The 17178-nt window shown below is 41.9% G+C and overlaps 1 protein-coding gene across 1 annotated transcript in view; it reads right to left on the bottom strand.

Moving 5' to 3' along the window:
- The window catches only part of RSBN1L (round spermatid basic protein 1 like), a 110942-nt gene extending 96469 nt beyond the window's left edge, over window positions 1-14473 (bottom strand). Inside the window, exon 1 of the mRNA XM_089685725.1 lies at window positions 13932-14473. Within this exon, the coding sequence (XP_089541851.1) occupies window positions 13932-14427 (496 nt within the window). The 5' untranslated portion in view covers window positions 14428-14473. The remainder of the gene's footprint in view (window positions 1-13931) is intronic.
- Window positions 14474-17178: the final 2705 nt, after the last annotated feature.

The following is a 17178-nucleotide window of genomic DNA, read 5'->3' as shown; positions in this document are numbered from 1 at the left end:
GTTGCCAGTACCATGTGACCTGCTGTGACCAATCACAGCACATGACAGTTGTATACAATGGATAGCTTCCTTTCATGCCCTCCATTGTATACAAGTGTGTCTAGCTGTGAATGGTCACAGCGATCACATGCACAAGCTGGGCCAATCACAGCCCATCTGCGTCATGTGATTAGCCGTGGCCAAATCACAGCTAAGCGAAGAAAAAAAAACAAACAAACATTAATTCAGGTAAAATGCTTGCTTATAGCAAAGTAATTATTTGCTATAAGCAAATTGTGTAAAAAAAAAAAAAATACTGATCACTTCCCCAAAGTAGTACAATGTTACTATGGTAACATTATACTACTTTGGTCATAGTGCAATATGAAAAAAAAACATAAAAAAACCCCAAAAATTATAAAAGAAAAAAAAATTATTTTTTTTTCCGTACTGTCACCAGTCAGTGTCCCTGATCACCGCCATGCCAGTTATGTGATGATGCTGTACTGCACCAGTGACAGTATGTAAAAAAAAAGAAAAAAAAAAAAAAAAAGTGAAATGTTTTTTAAATTTGTTCCATTTTCCGAAAAATGACAAAAAAAAAAAATCACAACTTCAAAAAAACTCGCCATGCCTCTTATGAAATACGTCGGACTGTCGACTTTGCAAAAAGTCGTCATTTGGGGGATATCTGTACTGTTCTGACATTCTTGGACCTCAAGAAATTAGATTGGCCATCAGTACTTCAGGATTGATCAATTTTCAGATATAACCCATAGTTTGTGAACTCTATAAAACTTTCCTACAAACTAAATAATACATCCTAATTTTATTTTATTTTTTTCACCAAAGAAATGTAGTAGAATAGATCTTGGCCTAATTTTATGAACAATTACTTATTTGCAAACTTTTATAACAGAAAGAAAAAGGTGTTATTTTTCAAAAATTTCAGTATTTTTTTTTGTTAATTTAGCAAAAAATAAAAACCCCAGTGGCGATTAAATACCACCAAAATAAATCTCCAGTTGTGTGGAAAAAAAATGATAAAAATTTCATATGGCTACAGTGTTGCATGACCGCACAATTGTCATTTAAAGTGTAACAGTGCTGAAAAGTGAAAACTGGCCTGGGCAGGAAGAGGGTAAAAGTGCCTAGTACGCAAGTGGTTAGCCAATGTAGAATTATTGCCATTTATACTGCATTTAAAGTTTATTTACATTGTTTATTGCTGAATTGCTAATCCAGTTATTGATTCTAGTTAGTGGTATAGAATCTGATTTTTTTTTTTTTCTTGGGCATAGCTATTACTCTGCCTAGTAGATTGTGTCCTAATTTACCTGCTAGGTGCTTATGTATGTTCAAACTGCCATTTATTCTAATTCTGTATTAATAGCATGTTTACTACAAAAGCTCTAGTTGTGTGAAGAAAATAAAATTTTAGTTTTGGTACAGTGTTGCATGACCACGCAATTGTCAAAGTCTGAGAGCGCTGAAACCTGAAAAATGGCCTGGGCAAGAAGGGGGTAAAAGTGCCTGGTATGGAAGCAGTTAAAGAGCTCTCTCAAGACCTTCACAGCATTATTGTTGCAAAACATACTGATGGCATTGGTTACAGAAGGATTTCTAAACTTATGAATGTTACAGTGAGCACTGTTGGGGCCATAACCCATCAAGTGGAAAGAACATAATTTCACCATAAACAAGCCACGACCAGGTGCTACTCACAAAATTTCTGAAAGAGGAGTAAAAATAATTATCAGAAGAGTTGTTCAAGAGCCAAGTAGTATAGTATCACGATAAAACCCTCCCGACAAGGGGGGCAATATCGTTTTAATGGACAATGACAAATATGTTGCTACATGTAAGGATATCTTATCCAATACAGATTGGTATAGGGAAGTGCCCAGATCTCTTTGTGATACCTTCAATAGAGAGTTATATCACCTTGTTGATGAGGCCTACCACAGCAGAGTAATTTCCAGAACCATCTGGGAACTTCTCAGAACCAGTTTTCCCAGAATAGCCACATTCTAGGAGTAAGAATCAAGCCAGTCCCCCTGGTAGACCAAACATTTCTGGCAGAGGGGCCCTAACTGAAAACCTTAGCCAGATGATGGACAATTATCTCAGACCTTTTGTCTCTAGTCTACCCTCCTTGGTTTGTGACACCATTCACTTGCTTCAAATTCTAGAGAGAATTCATGTTGATACAGATATGGTATTAGTCACCATTGACGTTGAGAATCTCTACAGCTTGATGCCACACACCAAGGGATTGTCAGTTATTCATAATGTACTTTCCCAAAGAAGTCATCATGATTTTGCTATGAACGAGTTTGTCCTACAGGCCCTTGATTATATACTTAGGCATAATGTTTTCTCCTTTGACTGCTCCCACTACCTCCAGGTACAGGGCATGTCTATGGGCACATGTTGTGCCCCTTCCTATTCCAATCTGTACCTGGGAGAGTGGGAGTGTAAACTGTTATCTGATGATCATTTTTCAATGTATGTGGGCCACATTTTTTCCAGGCACCGCTACATCGATGACTTTCTTATTCTGTGAAACGGTCCTACTGATCTCCAACACCAGTGCTTGGCCTTTATGAACAATAATGAATACAACCTACATTTTACCATGACATATAGTCTTTCAGATGTCACCTTTTTGAATGTTCACATCCGTAAAGGTGCTCATGGTGTCCTGTCTAGCGAACGGTTTCGTAAACCCACTGCAGGAAACACTATTCTCAATGCGACTAATTTTCATCCTAAACCCTTCATCATGTTTATACCATACAGCCAATATCTACGAACAAAACTGAATTTTCCAGACAATAAATCATTTCGCAGAGAGGCTGATCTGTTACGATCATGCTTACTTGAACGAGGTTATACCAATACCTCCCTAAAGAAAGCCTACAGAAGGGTCTGTTCTATACCTTGACAAAATTTACTGTTTTCAAAGAGAGACGACAAACAGGAATCCACCACTAGAATCATCACAAAATATTCGGCCCAACAGAATCAAATTAGGCAGATCTTGAAGAGGTATTGGTGTTTATTTACTATGGATCAACCAGTAGGCACTTTTGTGCCTATTGAACTCAATATTACCTATAGACGCGTTCCATCCTTGAGGGACAAGCTCGTTCATAGTGAATTCCTGGGAGAATCCAGAGGTGACCCATGCAAATGAATGGGAACATTTCGATGTGTGTCCTGTGCCTACTGTTCTGTTATGGACATGTCAACCTTCTCAATGGGACAATTTTACATCTCAGACATTATGTCACCTGTAAACCGTCAGGGGTGGTGTATCTTCCCACTTGTGAATGTGGTTGTTTCTATGTAGGGAAAACCAAAATGGAGTTCTGGAAACATATGTACAGACATTTAGCGACAGTACGTAAACAAGATCCAGATTTTCCATTAGGGCGTCATGCTGCTCTGGTTCATGGCACACACACCCCTACTATATGCCTTTTGGCATTGGACAGGATCCACTTCAGATCCAGAGGGGGTGATTTTAACAAATCCCTCCTCCAACGTGAACTGTGGTGGATCTATACTCTCAATGCCACTGAACCCCCTGGCCTCAATGAGGCCTTTAGTTTAAAACCATTTCTTGAGGGCTTCAGATCGGGTGGATGTGAATTAAATATGTAATTACAGTAATTAATAATGATCCACATAGGGGCCTTTTTTCACTGTATGTTGAGTGTTAGATTCCTTGCATTTACATATGTATTATTGGGTATGTGTTGTCACCATTTCCATATTTCTGTAAATGTTTGGACATCTCTGTATATGAAATCAAAATATTGTGTTTCACTTAATATCCCAAATATACACATCCTGCTTTCTTCATATGCATGCACGTGCTTCCTTATATTAATATCTCAAATCAAAAAATTTTTTTTTTACAATCTGCAATGGTCCTTTTTTCTTTTGGATTCTCTCCCCCTTTTTGGTTTTCTGCATGGCGCGCGCGGGTCCCTCTCAGTGTTGTGGGCTCTCCCCCCCACACCGCCTATATAATACCCACTACTCCTACTTCTATGACTTCCTTGCTGAGCATACCTCTGTTGTGACTATCATACTGCCATGACCAGGTATTTTGTTAGGTTTGTTTCACCATATCCCAGTTGCTTTTTGCTCTACTGGGATACCCTGTGACACAGATGTATACTTTTTGTGGACACCAGTTATTCTATCTCAGTTGCCATATGTTTTATTGGGATACTTTATAATATAGACATACAGTCAGGTCCATAAATATTGGGACATGGACACAATTCTAACATTTTTGGCTCTATACACCACCACAATGGATTTGAAATTAAACAAACAATGTGCTTTAACTGCAGACTGTCAGCTTTAATTTGAGGGTATTTATATCCAAATCAGGTGAACGGTGTAGGAATTACATCAGTTTGCATATGTGCCTCCAACTTATTAAGAGACCAAAAGTAATGGGACAATTGGCTTCTCAGCTGTTCCATGGCCAGGTGTGTGTTATTCCCTCATTATCCCAATTACAATGAGCAGATAAAAGGTCCAGAGTTCATTTCAAGTGTGCTATTTGCATTTGGAATCTGTTGCTGTCAACTCTCAAGATGAGATCCAAAGAGCTGTCACTATCATTGAAGCAAGTCATCATTAGGCTGAAAAAACAAAACTAACCCATCAGAGAGATAGCAAAAACATTAGGGGTGGCCAAAACAACTGTTTGGAACATTCTTAAAAATAAGGAACGCACCGGTGAGCTCAGCAACATCAAAAGACCCGGAAGACCACGGAAAACAACTGTGGTGGATGACCGAAGAATTCTTTCCCTGGTGAAGAAAACACCCTTCACAACAGTTGGCCAGATCAAGAACACTCTCCAGGAGGTAGGTGTATGTGTGTCAAAGTCAACAATCAAGAGAAGACTTCACCAGAGTGAATACAGAGGGTTCACCACAAGATGGAAACCATTGGTGAGCCTCAAAAACAGGAAGGCCAGATTAGAGCTTGCCAAACGACATGTAAAAAAGCCTTCACAGTTCTGGAACAACATCCTATGGACAGATGAGACCGAGATCAACTTGTACCAGAGTGATGGGAAGAGAAGAGTATGGAGAAGGAAAGGAACTGCTCATGATCCTAAGCATACCACCTCATCAGTGAAGCATGGTGGTGGTAGTGTCATGGCGTGGGCATGTATGGCTGCCAATGGAACTGGTTCTCTTGTATTTATTGATTATGTGACTGCTGACAAAAGCAGCAGGATGAATTCTGAAGTGTTTCTGGAATATTATCTGCTCATATTCAGCCAAATGCTTCACAACTCATTGGACGCCGATTCACAGTGCAGATGGACAATGACCCAAAGCATACTGCAAAAGCAACCAAAGAGTTTTTGAAGGGAAAGAAGTGGAATGTTATGCAATGGCCAAGTCAATCACCTGACCTGAATCCGATTGAGCATGCATTTCACTTGCTGAAGACAAAACTGAAGGCAAAATGCCCCAAGAACAAGCAGGAACTGAAGACAGTTGAAGTAGAGGCCTGGCAGAGCATCTCCAGGGATGAAACCCAGCGTCTGGTGATGTCTATGCGTTCCACACTTCAGGCTGTAATTGACTGCAAAGAATTTGCAACCAAGTATTAAAAAGTGAAAGTTTGATTTATGATTATTATTTTGATTCCTTAACAAGTGGGAGGCACATATGCAAACTGTTGTAATTCCTACACCGTTCACCTGATTTGGATGTAAATACCCTCAAATTAAAGCTGACAGTCTGCAGTTAAAGCACATCTTGTTCGTTTCATTTCAAATCCATTGTGGTGGTGTATAGAGCCAAAAATGTTAGAATTGTGTCCATGTCCCAATATTTATGGACCTGACTGTATACTCTCTTCTGACACAATTTAATATTTTGTTTACTACGTGCTCTACAAATATCAGCTCTATGATACAAGTTCTGTGGATTTAGTCCATCGCAGCATCTTTATTTTATTATTACCCATCATAATATTTTCTAAAAACCTTGGTCTGTATCTCAATATATATGGTTTCTGGTTTGGTGTGTCAAACCTTAGTTGATGTTTATACTTCACATGTCTGGGGATCCTAGATCACATGGTGCAATGTGATGCACCTCTGTGGTAGGTGTGTGTCCATTCCTAGAAACCTCACTGGCCAGATTAGAGGATATCTTCCCTTCCCCCTACCTATACAACACCCACTACTCAGTCATTTATTCTATGACTTCCTTGCTGAGCATACCTCTGCTGTGACTGCTATGACCAGGCACTTTAAGTTGTTTCACCTTACCCAAGTTGCTCTTTGCTTTACTGTGACATAGATGTATACTCTTTGTGGACACCATCTACTTTATCCCAGTTGCCCTATGCTTTATTGGAATACTTTGTGACATAGATATATACTCTTTGCTGACACAATCTAGCATTTTGTTTACTATGTGTTCTATAAATGTCAGCTCTAAGATTCAAGTTCTGTTGATTTAGTTCACCGCAGTCTCCTTATTTTACTATTACCAATCATAAGATTTTCAAAAAAATCTTGTTCTGTATTTCAATGTATATGGCCACTGGTTTGGTGTGCCATAACTTTGTTGATGTTTATACTTCATATAGATTATCCTTTCCTTAGAGTGGTGCCCCACTGGGATCCTTGCAGTAACCCCTTCAGAGCTGGAGATGTGAATTTAAAGGTCTTACGCTGATTTTGGCTAGACTGCCTCTCCTTTGTGGATGTCTATTTTTGAATCAAGTTACATAGATACACCTACTAATTGTAAGCTTTTGCAATCATGGAGGCATATGCTTGCAAAACTCCCCCTCCCCTTTCCCCTTGTCCTTTTTCCCCCGTTTTTTTCTCCTACTTACTTGATTGTATGTAATTAGTGATGTGACATTATTGTATTTTAGCATCATTATACCAGTAATTTCCCCTGAAGGAACTCCATTCCGAATCATGTTGGGAATTATGGGAAGATTTTATTATCGCCAAGCAAGACATGTATCTATATTGTTCCATTTCCAAATACACTTGGGTACATGCTGGCTTAATTAATTTGTGTATCATATTGTATTGTATTTTACCTTTGTCCCATTGGCCATTTTTTTGGAATGAATAATAAAGATTGATTACTTGTTTAATATATTTCATGTTTCATATCTTCTGCCTCTAAAGTCCCCTGGGGAAATCTTTGACCTCTTGGTCGCCTTTCTTTTGTTCAAGAGCCAAGGACCACATGTGGAGAGCTTCAGAAAGACCTGGAATTAGCAGGTACAATTGTTTCAAAGAAAACAATAAATAATGCACTCAACTGCCATGGCCTGTATGCATGCTCATTACGCAAGACTCCACTGCTGAAGAAAAAGCATGTTGAAGCTCGTTTAAAGTTTGCTGCACATTTAGACAAGCCTGTGAAATACTGGGAGAATATAGTCTGGTCAGATGAGACTAAAGTTGAACTCTTTGGATGCCATAATACACACCATGTTTGGAGGTCAAATGGCACTGCACATCACCCCAAAAACACCATACCAAAGGTGAAGTTTGGAAGAGGGAACATCATGGTGTGGGGCTGTTTTTCAGCATACGGTACTGGCAGACTTCATGTTATTGAAGGAAGGATGAATGGAAAAATTATAAAAATCTGCTGCCATCTACCAGGATGATGAAGATGAAATGAGGGTGGACATTTCAGCAAGACAATGATCCCAAACACAAAGCCAAGGAAACTCTCAATTTGTTTCCAAAAAATAAAAATGCTAAAATGGCCCAACCAATCACCTGACTTAAATCCAATAGAAAATCTATGGAAAGGATTAAAGATCAGAGTTCATAGAAGAGGCCCACGGAACCTTCAAGAGTTGAAGACTGTGTGGACGAATGGGCCAAAAAATCACATCTGAGAAATGCATGTGACTAGTTTCTCCATACAGTAGGCATCTTGAAGCTGTCATTACCAAAAGATTTTGTACCAAGTATTAAATAAATTTAATTTAGCTTGTTCAATACTTTTTCCCTGAGTCATTCAATTTTATTACACATTTCTGAACTTATTTGTTTTGGTTTCGTTATATGTATGGGTTGTTTCGGACATGAAAATTTCATGTCGATAGCACCTTTAGAAATATATTTAATGAGAAAAATGGTGACATATTCAATACTTATTTTACTTGCTGTATAGAGATAGGTGAAATTCCAATATATAAAGACAAAGGACCTGGATGTTGGCTAGGTTACATGATGGCATCACAAATAGACAATCTGTAAAATGATGTCTTTTCTCCATCAAAGTAATTTGGTATAAGAGGCTACTGCATCGAACATTGTTCTTTACAATGAATGTAAGCGCCAGAAATCACTAGCATTTGAGCAAGTTGTGGACATCTAATAAACGCTTACAGTAACCACCTACTGCCATCAATACAAAAAAACAACCCCACACACAAATTGTCAAGCGCTAATCCACGTTTTGTCCACAGGTATACATTCTGAACTCCTGCTCAGTTTAAATTTACATACGAGCTCCGCTGAACTGTTCTTCAACATCAAATCTGGGGATTTAGAAACAAGGCTTCTATAGTCTACCTAGGTTTTCACTATCCTCCTGACTCAAGGAAACTGCTGATCACTATTCAGGTAACATGTCTGACAAAAACAAGGATTAGCGCACTTAGTGATAGCCCAATGTTTGCCCACAAACTCAGGGCTGCCAGCAGGCATCCATCCATCCATCATAATACTTAACCAGAGCCAACATTGTGCAGTGACAAGGTACACTCAATCATTGACAAAAGCTCTTTTTTTTTTCTTTTTACACAGACTCAGTTACTGAAATTTGCTTTAGAAATCTCATAAACACATACGTCAAACTCGGATTCTGCAGCAGCACTGGAAAGCTGCTGCCACACCCCTTTGTTTACAATACATGGGATTCCCCAATATCCATTACCAACAACGCACCACTAATGATACTTATGAATTGAACAAAGCCTGATACAATAAAATACATATTTATGTAGTATAATCATTCTTGACCACAACAAGATGCATTAAAGCCTAACTCCAGGTAACTAAAAAGTTACCCCTTGCAGTGAAGCTTTGCCCACACTGCAAGGGTTAACTGCCCATTCAGAACAATAAAAAGGAACAATTAGGGCTCATTTAGGGACAGTTCACACCACAATGTCTGCACTCCCCCCACACTCCAGCGGTCTAGGATCCTGATGTTATCAAGACCAAAGCAAGGTCCATAGTCCTGCAATGGATGTGATGACACTGAGGTGACAGTCCACCACAAAAGCATGAAGAAAAGCTGTCTGCTGAGGGGGTGGAGTATCAGATAAGTAAAAGTCTTTCTGCTACCCCCATACAAAACAAGCAATTAACCCTTGCAATACAAGCACAGCCCCATTGCAAGGGATCATTTTAAAATTTTCCCACAGTTGGTCTTTAAAGGAACCCAAGTCACCATGCCTTGCACATCAATGTAAACAATGTAGTTAAAAGGCACCCATAGTCAGTGTTCCTTTATTTCTTCAAACCCACACTACACAGAAAACAAAGAATACATATAATTTTTTATCACCTCTGACACTTCTGGAAGCATCAGAGGCCATGAGTGTTGAAGCACTGCATTTGTTCCCCATTGCTTATGTCAACCGTGGTCTTCAAAGTAGCCAGCCACTGTGCGATCTGCAAAGAATGCCAATGCAGAATACAATCAGCTTCCAACGCAACAGCCAGGCCAAGGAGAGGGGAGCAGCTGCAGTGCACCAGCATGCACAAGCTCTGTCAGATGCTGAGCATGCTACAGCACAGCAGATTCTCCCCCCTCCTTGGCCCCTATGTCAACCCAAAGACTCAATGGGGTTTATTTACTAAAGCCGGAGAGTCCAAAATCAGACTCCCTTCTGCATAGAAACCAATCAGCTTCCAGGTTTCATTGCCAAAGCTTCATTGAACAAGCTGAGGTTAGAAGCTGATTGGTTTCTATGCAGAAGGGAGTCCGATTTTGGACTCTCCAGCTTTAGTAAATAAACCCCAATGAGTCTGGGTACGCCCCCCACAGTCTTTGCAGATGATTAAAAAATAAGCACAGATATCAGCACACTGGGGGAGCAAAATTAATAAATAATGGCTACTTATCAGTACGAGTGAATTCACCTCCTATGCAGTGTTAACAGGGTCTCTTTAACCCCTTGGTGTAGGCTTTTTAAAGCTTACCTAAGTCCAACAGTTTCCAAAAACAGTTCTATTCAAAATATGCCTCTGGTGAAAACTGTCACAGTTGCCAGTGTGCTTATGTCAGCTCTCAAATGAACTTTCAAGCCATCAAAAGGCTGGTGTGATATCTGATCACATGTAGAGCTAAACAGAGTCTATGATGGTGCTGTCAGCTGTAAAGAATTTGAGCGTTTAGCTCCATCATAAAGGGGTTATGAATATCAAAGGGCAAAGGCAGGCTTTCCAATCATGTGATCGGCTGTCATGTAATCTGGAGCCCATCCCACCAGCTCCAAACTGTAAATGGCGACAGCTTGTTCAATGTGCTGAAAGCGTGCAACCGAGCGTGCTCTCTGCACAGAATAACAAGCTGGCTGGATGCATATATTCGCCCACCCACAGCACCTACACATGGGTTACAATGTCAGATAGAGGCTGAAGCCAAGTTGAGGTAAACACCAACGTTCCTAATATGAACAGGAGAAAAAAAAAATCAAAACCTGTTGACATCAGCAAATACACTAAGGTCTCATTCACATCATGTGCAAGAGACAGGAGTTTTCCTGCACCTGTCTCTGCAAGAGTACAAAGAAAACAATTGTTTTCTATGTGTGCCCTGTTCACACCAAAACAATGGTATCTAGTGTACTTTTTCTGTACAGAAATGTGCAACATGCATGCAGATTTCTGCACAGAAAAACAAGAACCAAACTCACATGACAGCAACACTGTACAAAATATGGAGTCAAGGACTTTGTGTGAACATATAGAAGAGTACTCACTTTCTCTTCTACATACCCACACAAGGTTCATGACAACATATTTTGTTGATAGTTTTACATGATTTGCTGGGATGTGGACATGTATCACAGTCTGGGTTTCTCCCCTGCCATAAACATGACACCGACACTGTTGTGTGAACAGGGCAAAAAAAAAAGTTGTTTTCTTTGTGCACTTTCAGAGAATGTGTGTTACATATTTTCATGCAGATATAAAAACTAGCATGACAGCAATGCTATGGTGTGAACAGGGCAGATAGAAAACAATTGCTTGCTTTGGGTCTTTTTAGAAACCTAAATTAAAAATACACACATCTCTACGCATGGTGTGAACAAGAACAAAATCTTCCATGAAAAGCCAAATCTGAGTTTTTTTCCATCAATTTTTATACATATTTTTTTTTCTTAAGCACACTTTACTGAAATGTCATAAATGAACACTACATTCAGCTCTCTTTTGGGACATGCAGCAGCAACGTCTACTGTATTTATGGTCACATATGTATGGTCTGAACAGGGCTTGTAGAAAACAAAGAAATGAGACTTTAGGCTGTGTTTACACTTGTTGCCAAGGTTCGGTAAAACTCAGCTGTAAGACATGTTTTACTGCCCTCCTTAAGGGCTTGTTCACACCATGGTGCAGAGACTTTGGTTTTTATGCACGCGTTCTGCAAGGGCACAACCAGGGGAGGACTGACAACTCATGAGGCCCCCAGGCAATAGGGGATCATGGGGCCCGTGTCCTTGTCTAAACTCAAAAAAGCCTATGAAAAAAAGGTACCAGGGGCATCTCATGGGGCCCCCTACTGACCCCGGGCCCTCGAGCAGTGCCAGAGTTTGCAAATGGTCACTCCGCCCCTGGGCACAACTAAATCAATCGTTCGCTTTGTGCTCTGTTCATACAAACACTAGTATCACTTGCAGATTTTCTCTGCGTGGAAATCTGCAACCTGTATAAACCTCACTGTAGCGTGCATGAAAACAGATGTCTCTGCAAGTGAAATCTGAATGTCAGTTCCCATCAGTTTCAAGCACGTATGGTAGGACTGAGGTCTTAATCAGAACTAAACCCTCCTATCTTTTTCAGCCAAGAAAGCTGCCATCTTAGCCTGACAGTTTGGTTGACAGCACAAGCAAAATGTGACAGTTACATTTCCAGCATGCCAGTAATGTAACTGTTTTTTTTAAACCGTCAGAGACAATTGAGTACTGACGTGATCCTTTTTTTATTTGCACTAACATACAATTTTGAGGGCAAGCTTTCGGGGTATGTCCCCTTCTTCAGGTCTAAGCAGTACTACTATAAAGTTTTAGCAGAATGTTAGAAGTCAAAATCGATGGGTTTATTCCCACTTAAAGCCTTGTTCACATCAGTGTGCAGAGAGTCAGTTTTTCTGCATGCGTTCTGCAAGGGCACACAGAAAACAATTGTTCTCTATATGCCGTGTTCACACCACAACACTGGGATCACGTGCAGATTTTTTTTTTCTGTGCACAAATCTGCAACATGTATGCAGTTTTCTGCATGGAAAAAAAACCTGACCTGACGTCAATACTGTTGTGTGAACAGGACACGCCACACATAAAAACGAATATCAACAGGCATAAAAACTCACTGAAACGCACACAAATACTGACGTAGGCCTCGTTCACGCCATGGTGCAGAGACGTCAGTTTTTCGGATCATGTTCTGCAAGGACACAGCAAATTCAATTGTTCTCTATGTGCTCTGTTCACACCACAACACTGGGATCATATGTGGATTTTTTTCTCCGCAGGAACCTGCAACATGTATAAAACTCATTGAAGCATGCATGAAAACTGATCTCTCTGCAGGTGAAATCTGCACGGCAGTTCCCATCAGTTTTCCTGCACATATGGTGTAAACAAGGCCGTAAACTTGTGTCTCTGCAACCTCCTGTTTTCCCATCAGTTTTCACACACGTATAGTGTGAACAAGGCCGTAAACTTGTGTCTCTGCAACCTCCTCTGTTTTCCCATCAGTTTTCACGCACGTATAGTGTGAACAAGGCCATAAACTTGTGTTTCTGCAACCCCCTGTTTTCCCATCAGTTTTCACACACGTATAGTGTGATCAGGCCCTAAAAGTTTGCCAAAACAATTCTATTCCAGGCATGCAGTGAATGATAACCATTACAGTTACCAGTGTGCTTATGACAGCTCTCAACTGAACTGTCAAGCCATCAACATCTGGAGTCATAACTGATCACATGACAAATGCAGATTAGAGGCTACGAAGACAGATCCCTGTCCCTAAATACCACCCTAACGCAAATCTAAACCCTCCTAACCTTTACAGCCAAGGAAGGAGCCATCTTAGCCTCTAATCTGCATTTGATTTGTCATGTGATCAGTTATGACACCAGCCATCTAACAGCTTGACAGTACGGCGAAGAGCACAAGCCACTGTGACAGTTATCCATGATATGCCTTGAAAGTAACTAGGGAAACTGTTAAACTGCCTTTTTTCTGCTTTACATGCCAAATGGCCAGGGTGGTGCCCATTCTAAAGCCACAAAACTTGGCAAAAATTTAGCTGGCTGCTGTCAAACGAGACCCCTTCAAGTGGAAGGGGTCATACAGCAACTGCATGCAATGCACACAGTTTTGGCGTGGTGCTGCTGGATTTCAAAGGTTTAAACTGGTGTCCAGGACGCAGTATACTGCCATATGAAAAGTGATCCAGCACAGACTGTTTTTCAGGTAAACAAAGCCTGTACGCACACAGCTGTCAACCTCCAGCAGAAAGTGCAGAGAAGTGATAAGCAGGGACCATGCAGAGGACACAGCTGGGGCTGAAAAGGCTCTTCCTGGACGGATGCTGTGTAAACAGACGGATGAATGGTATGCAGCACGTAGCTTTGTTTACATGTGATGGGCAGAGGGAAGGTCATACTCACCCCGGACGGTAGGGGTCAGCCGAGGAATCCCCGGGGTGGCCGCCTTCAGTTCGCCGTTCTCCTCCTCCCGCCTCTTCTTCTTCTCCTTGTCCCTCTTGTCGGCGCTCTTCTTCGGCTTGTCATTGGGTAGGAGGCGGGCGGCCGGGCTGGGCGCTGGATGCGGGGACCGGGAAGATCCGGGCGGGGCGAGGCACAGGCTACCGCCGGGTACAGCCGGGAAGGGCCATCCGCTGGAGGTGCCATAGGCCGGCGCTGGACGGCTACTCCCGCCCCCTCCGCCTTCGCCATTCACACGCTTCGGTTTGAAGCCCTTCTCCTCCGTCCGGAGCTTCTTGGCGGGATGCAGCTGGCCACTGGTACTGGAAGAAGAGGACGGCAAGGCCGGAGCCTTGTCCTCAGTGCTGCTGCTCTTCAGGACGATCGCTTCTCTGGGCTTCGGCAGCGCTTCGTGTTTGTCGCCTGGCGCAGAACGGACACCAGTCCACAACTCCGCCATTTTGGGCTCCTGCGATGCCCAGACTCCGCCGCCGAGCTGCCAGAGAAGAGCGGGCGGGGCCTCCGGGGGGTCTGTCCAATGGCGTGACGACAGGGGGGCGGGCTCATGACAATTACTGCCAATTGCGTGACTTAAAGGGGGCGTGGGGGAGCATGTGACGACAGTTGTTGGAGTCGTAGAGGCGCATGGGGGGCCGGGGCCATTTTGTCAGTGACGCCGCGGAGAGAAGTGGACTGGCAATGGAGCCGGAGAGAGCTGGACTGACAAGAGGGTGTGAGGGGAGGAGGCGTGTCCGCTGAGCACTGCGAGCCGGAAAACCCAAAGTGGCTGCCAGTGAGTGTGTGTGTGGAGGGGGCGGGCAGCTGCGTGTGCAGCATGGAGGCTGAAGGAGGGTCACGTGCTGCGGGGAGTTCACGTGTTTACACTTTGCATGCCTCGACCGACATAACAGTGACAGGATGGGGGCGGGGCGTTGTCTGCTCAGCCTGCTTAGGGCACTTTGTAACAAGAGCGTGATCGGAAATCTAGAGGGGAGGGAGCTGTCTGCTGCAATGGAGGTTTCTATCCACCACAACCATCCTGTTTACTTTCCTGGCCATTCAGCAACACGGGAGGGGTTTAACCTCTTCATTGTGCCTCCTGGCTGCCCTTCAAGGGGGCTTTATTGGCCAGAAGGTGGGGCATCTTATGACACGTGACAGGGTCTCTTGCGTGGACACATGCTTGAGAGCTCCTCCCCCAAACTGCTGATCAGAAGCTGTGACAGCCCAGTCAGTGAACTGGGAGCACGTTCTGCACAGTGCTGGGACAAGGTCATCCTGGGCAAATATGCCCAACTGTGCCCCAACCCCACCTCATTCTTGATGGGCATGATTGCCCAGTAGTCACTATTGGCAGCCTTGGAAGAGAAGAAAGGTGCCCCCATCCCTACAGTAAACCATTGTGCCCAGGGCAGCCGCCCCTCCTGCCCACCTCGTTCCGGCCCTGGCGCTGCACCAAAACTTCTAGACGTGTGCCTGGTCATTAATCGCCTCAATACTGGGCACTTTTACCCCCATAATGCCCAGGCTAACTTTCTGCTTTCAGCGCTGTCAGTTTGAATGACAATTGCGCAGTCATGCAACATTGTACCCAAATTACATTTTATCTTTTTTTTTAGAAAGATGGAGCTTTCTTTTGGTGGTATTTAATCACCACTGTTTGTTTGTTTGTTTTTTCGTTTAAATGGAAAAATAAACTGAAAATATATATTTTTTTTAATTTCCTGTTTTTTTTTTATAACATGTTGCAAATAAGTAGTTTTTCTTCACTGATGATCAGCGCTCTGATTATAATTATCAGTGTAACTGTCCTCTGTCACAGGAAAGTTGGGTATTGGCTTTCCTTTCCTCAGACAGGGACAGTGCTGATGAAAGGAGGTGCCGATAATCGGCATTTGTTTCCATGTGATCAGCTGTGATTGGAAACCCTTTCTTCTGGTGCTATTTAACCACTCGACCTCCGAAAGATTTACCCCTTCCTCACCAGGCTTTTTTTTTTTTTTTTGCGAAACAGCACTGCATTATTTTAACTGACAATTGTGTAGTCATGCAATGCTGTACATAAATTAATGTCATTTTTTTCCCACAAATAGAGCTTTTTTATGGTGGTATTTGATCACCTGTGGGTTTTTTTTTTATTTTTGAGAAAAAAAAAACATTTTGTGGAAAAAATACCAATATTTTTTACTTTCATGTATAAAACATATCAAATTAAATCAAATTGCTTTATAAATTTAGGCCAATATGTATTCTGCTACATATTTTTGCTAAAAAAAAAATCCTTATAAGCGTATACTGATTTGGTTTGCGAAAAAGTTATATTGTCTACAAACTATGGTGTGTATATATAGTGGAATTTTTATTTCATTTTGTTACACTAGTAATGGTGGCAATCCTCAACTTATAGCAAGACTGCAATATTGTGGCGGGCAATCGGACACCAACTGACACGTTGTGGGAACCAGTGATACTAATACAGTGATCAGTGCTAAATATATGTACTGACGCTGTACTAATGACACTGGCTGGGAAGGGGTTAAATGTCTCCGGTGATTAAGGGGTTAACCGTGTGCCTAGCTATGTGAAATGTTTACTGTGTATTCTGTTTTCACTAGGTAATGTACTGGATTCTATTCCCTGCTTGCAGAGAAGGAGAATTCAGCACATTGCTGCTGACAGGACACTGCTCTGTCTTTATGTAGGCAGAGCTGTGTTCTGTCAGTCTCTTAGATGATTGGCTGGCACCTGCTGATTGGCTTCTGCTGTGACCAGTCACCTTTTATATATGTGATTCCGCACAGCATGGCTACCCTTTAGCAGTATATCTGCTATGGTGTGCTTGTCAAATGGTTAATCACCACTGGGTTTCTAATTTTTTTTTGGTAAACAAATGAAAAGAACTTGACGTTTTGGAAAAAAAAACCTTTTCATTTGTTTCTGTTATAGAATTTTGCAAATGGGTAATGTTTCTTCACTGATGGCCACTGATATGTTGCACTGTTGATCAGTGCCCTGATTATCAGTGTAAATGTCCTCTTGTCACAGGAAATCCAGTTTTGGGCTTTCCTTTCCTCAGTGACAGCATTGAGGAAAGGAAATGCCTATAGCTGACTTTTGTTTATATGCGATCGACTGTGATTGGACACAGCTGATCACCACGTGGTAAAGATCCAATGTCATTGGCTCTACCCCTATTGGTGATGTGCTGTCG

Source organism: Staurois parvus, unplaced genomic scaffold (assembly GCF_062004578.1).
Source record: "Staurois parvus isolate SC_StPar_1 unplaced genomic scaffold, SC_StPar_1.0 ptg000019l, whole genome shotgun sequence".
NCBI lineage: Eukaryota > Metazoa > Chordata > Amphibia > Anura > Ranidae > Staurois > Staurois parvus.
This window is presented reverse-complemented; position numbering and strand designations above follow the sequence as displayed.